This window comes from Antrostomus carolinensis, unplaced genomic scaffold (assembly GCF_000700745.2).
Source record: "Antrostomus carolinensis isolate BGI_N321 unplaced genomic scaffold, ASM70074v2 scaffold11348, whole genome shotgun sequence".
NCBI classification, from domain to species: domain Eukaryota; kingdom Metazoa; phylum Chordata; class Aves; order Caprimulgiformes; family Caprimulgidae; genus Antrostomus; species Antrostomus carolinensis.
Window position 1 is genome coordinate 16,453 of NW_010332318.1, and position 902 is coordinate 17,354.

General features: G+C 46.6%; 1 protein-coding gene across 1 annotated transcript in view; it reads right to left on the bottom strand.

Moving 5' to 3' along the window:
* Positions 1–208, bottom strand: part of CHIA (chitinase acidic) — a 4,590-nt gene extending 4,382 nt beyond the window's left edge. Inside the window, exon 1 of the mRNA XM_010173477.1 lies at positions 166–208. Coding sequence (XP_010171779.1) covers positions 166–208 — 43 coding nt within the window. The remainder of the gene's footprint in view (positions 1–165) is intronic.
* Positions 209–902: the final 694 nt, after the last annotated feature.

A 902-nucleotide genomic window follows, 5' to 3' on the forward strand; every position in this document is an offset into this window, starting at 1 on the left:
GTGGGATTAGTACTGAAAAATATAATTATGCCTCCTGAAAGTAATCACTACGTCTTTCTTTTTGACAGGAGAGTGAAACATATTTAACGCCAAAAAACCCTCTTCTATAACCACTTGATTTAGTGAAACATCCACAAATACTCATCATAAAGGTGGAAGATAAAGTTATGAAGCAGGACTTACCAGTAAGCAAAATGAGCTTGGCCATTGTTGCACTGGAGGACTTGCAAGTGACCTGTTTCTTGCTTATATATGCTTCTCTCATTTCATGCCAGTCTTGGATCAACAAAGACAGACAAACATTACGAAACTTGGTAAAGATCAGTATCACCAAAAATGATAGCAGGACAATGGGCATTAACACCCCAGATATCAGGCTGTGCCATGTCGTGGTGCTGCCAGAGTCATGGAAGAACAAGATTAGATGGCTTTTCTCCTTAAAAATTTATTTACAGTGACAAGGTTTGTGTCAACACTGGTGATTACTCGGGGGTGGGTGGCTGAAGTGTTCACCTTGCGCTGTCATTGTGTCTGCCCGCAGGTGGTTGGTGCTGCCAAACCAAAGGTGGTGGACAAGGGTTTTGTCTCCTTGGCTGGGGCAGGCAGCGAGGCAGGACTGAGCAGGGCTCAGGATCACAGCTATGGGCTTTTGGAGGGACACAGGAACTGGGCTCACTGGCTCTAGGCAAACTGGCATCCAGCTTGTGATTTCAACTGTCTCATGCCCACATCATCTGAGCCTGTTGTCACTTGAGGGAAGTGGAGAAGGTTTCCTGGTGTCCCATCAGTAAAGGAAGCCAAGCCAGCTTCTGCTGAGTCATTCTCCCCCTTGTGAAGGTAATTTTCTTCAGGCCCAGAGGTTTGTCAGAGCCAGGCATGGCACTTCCACAGCCTCGCACCCA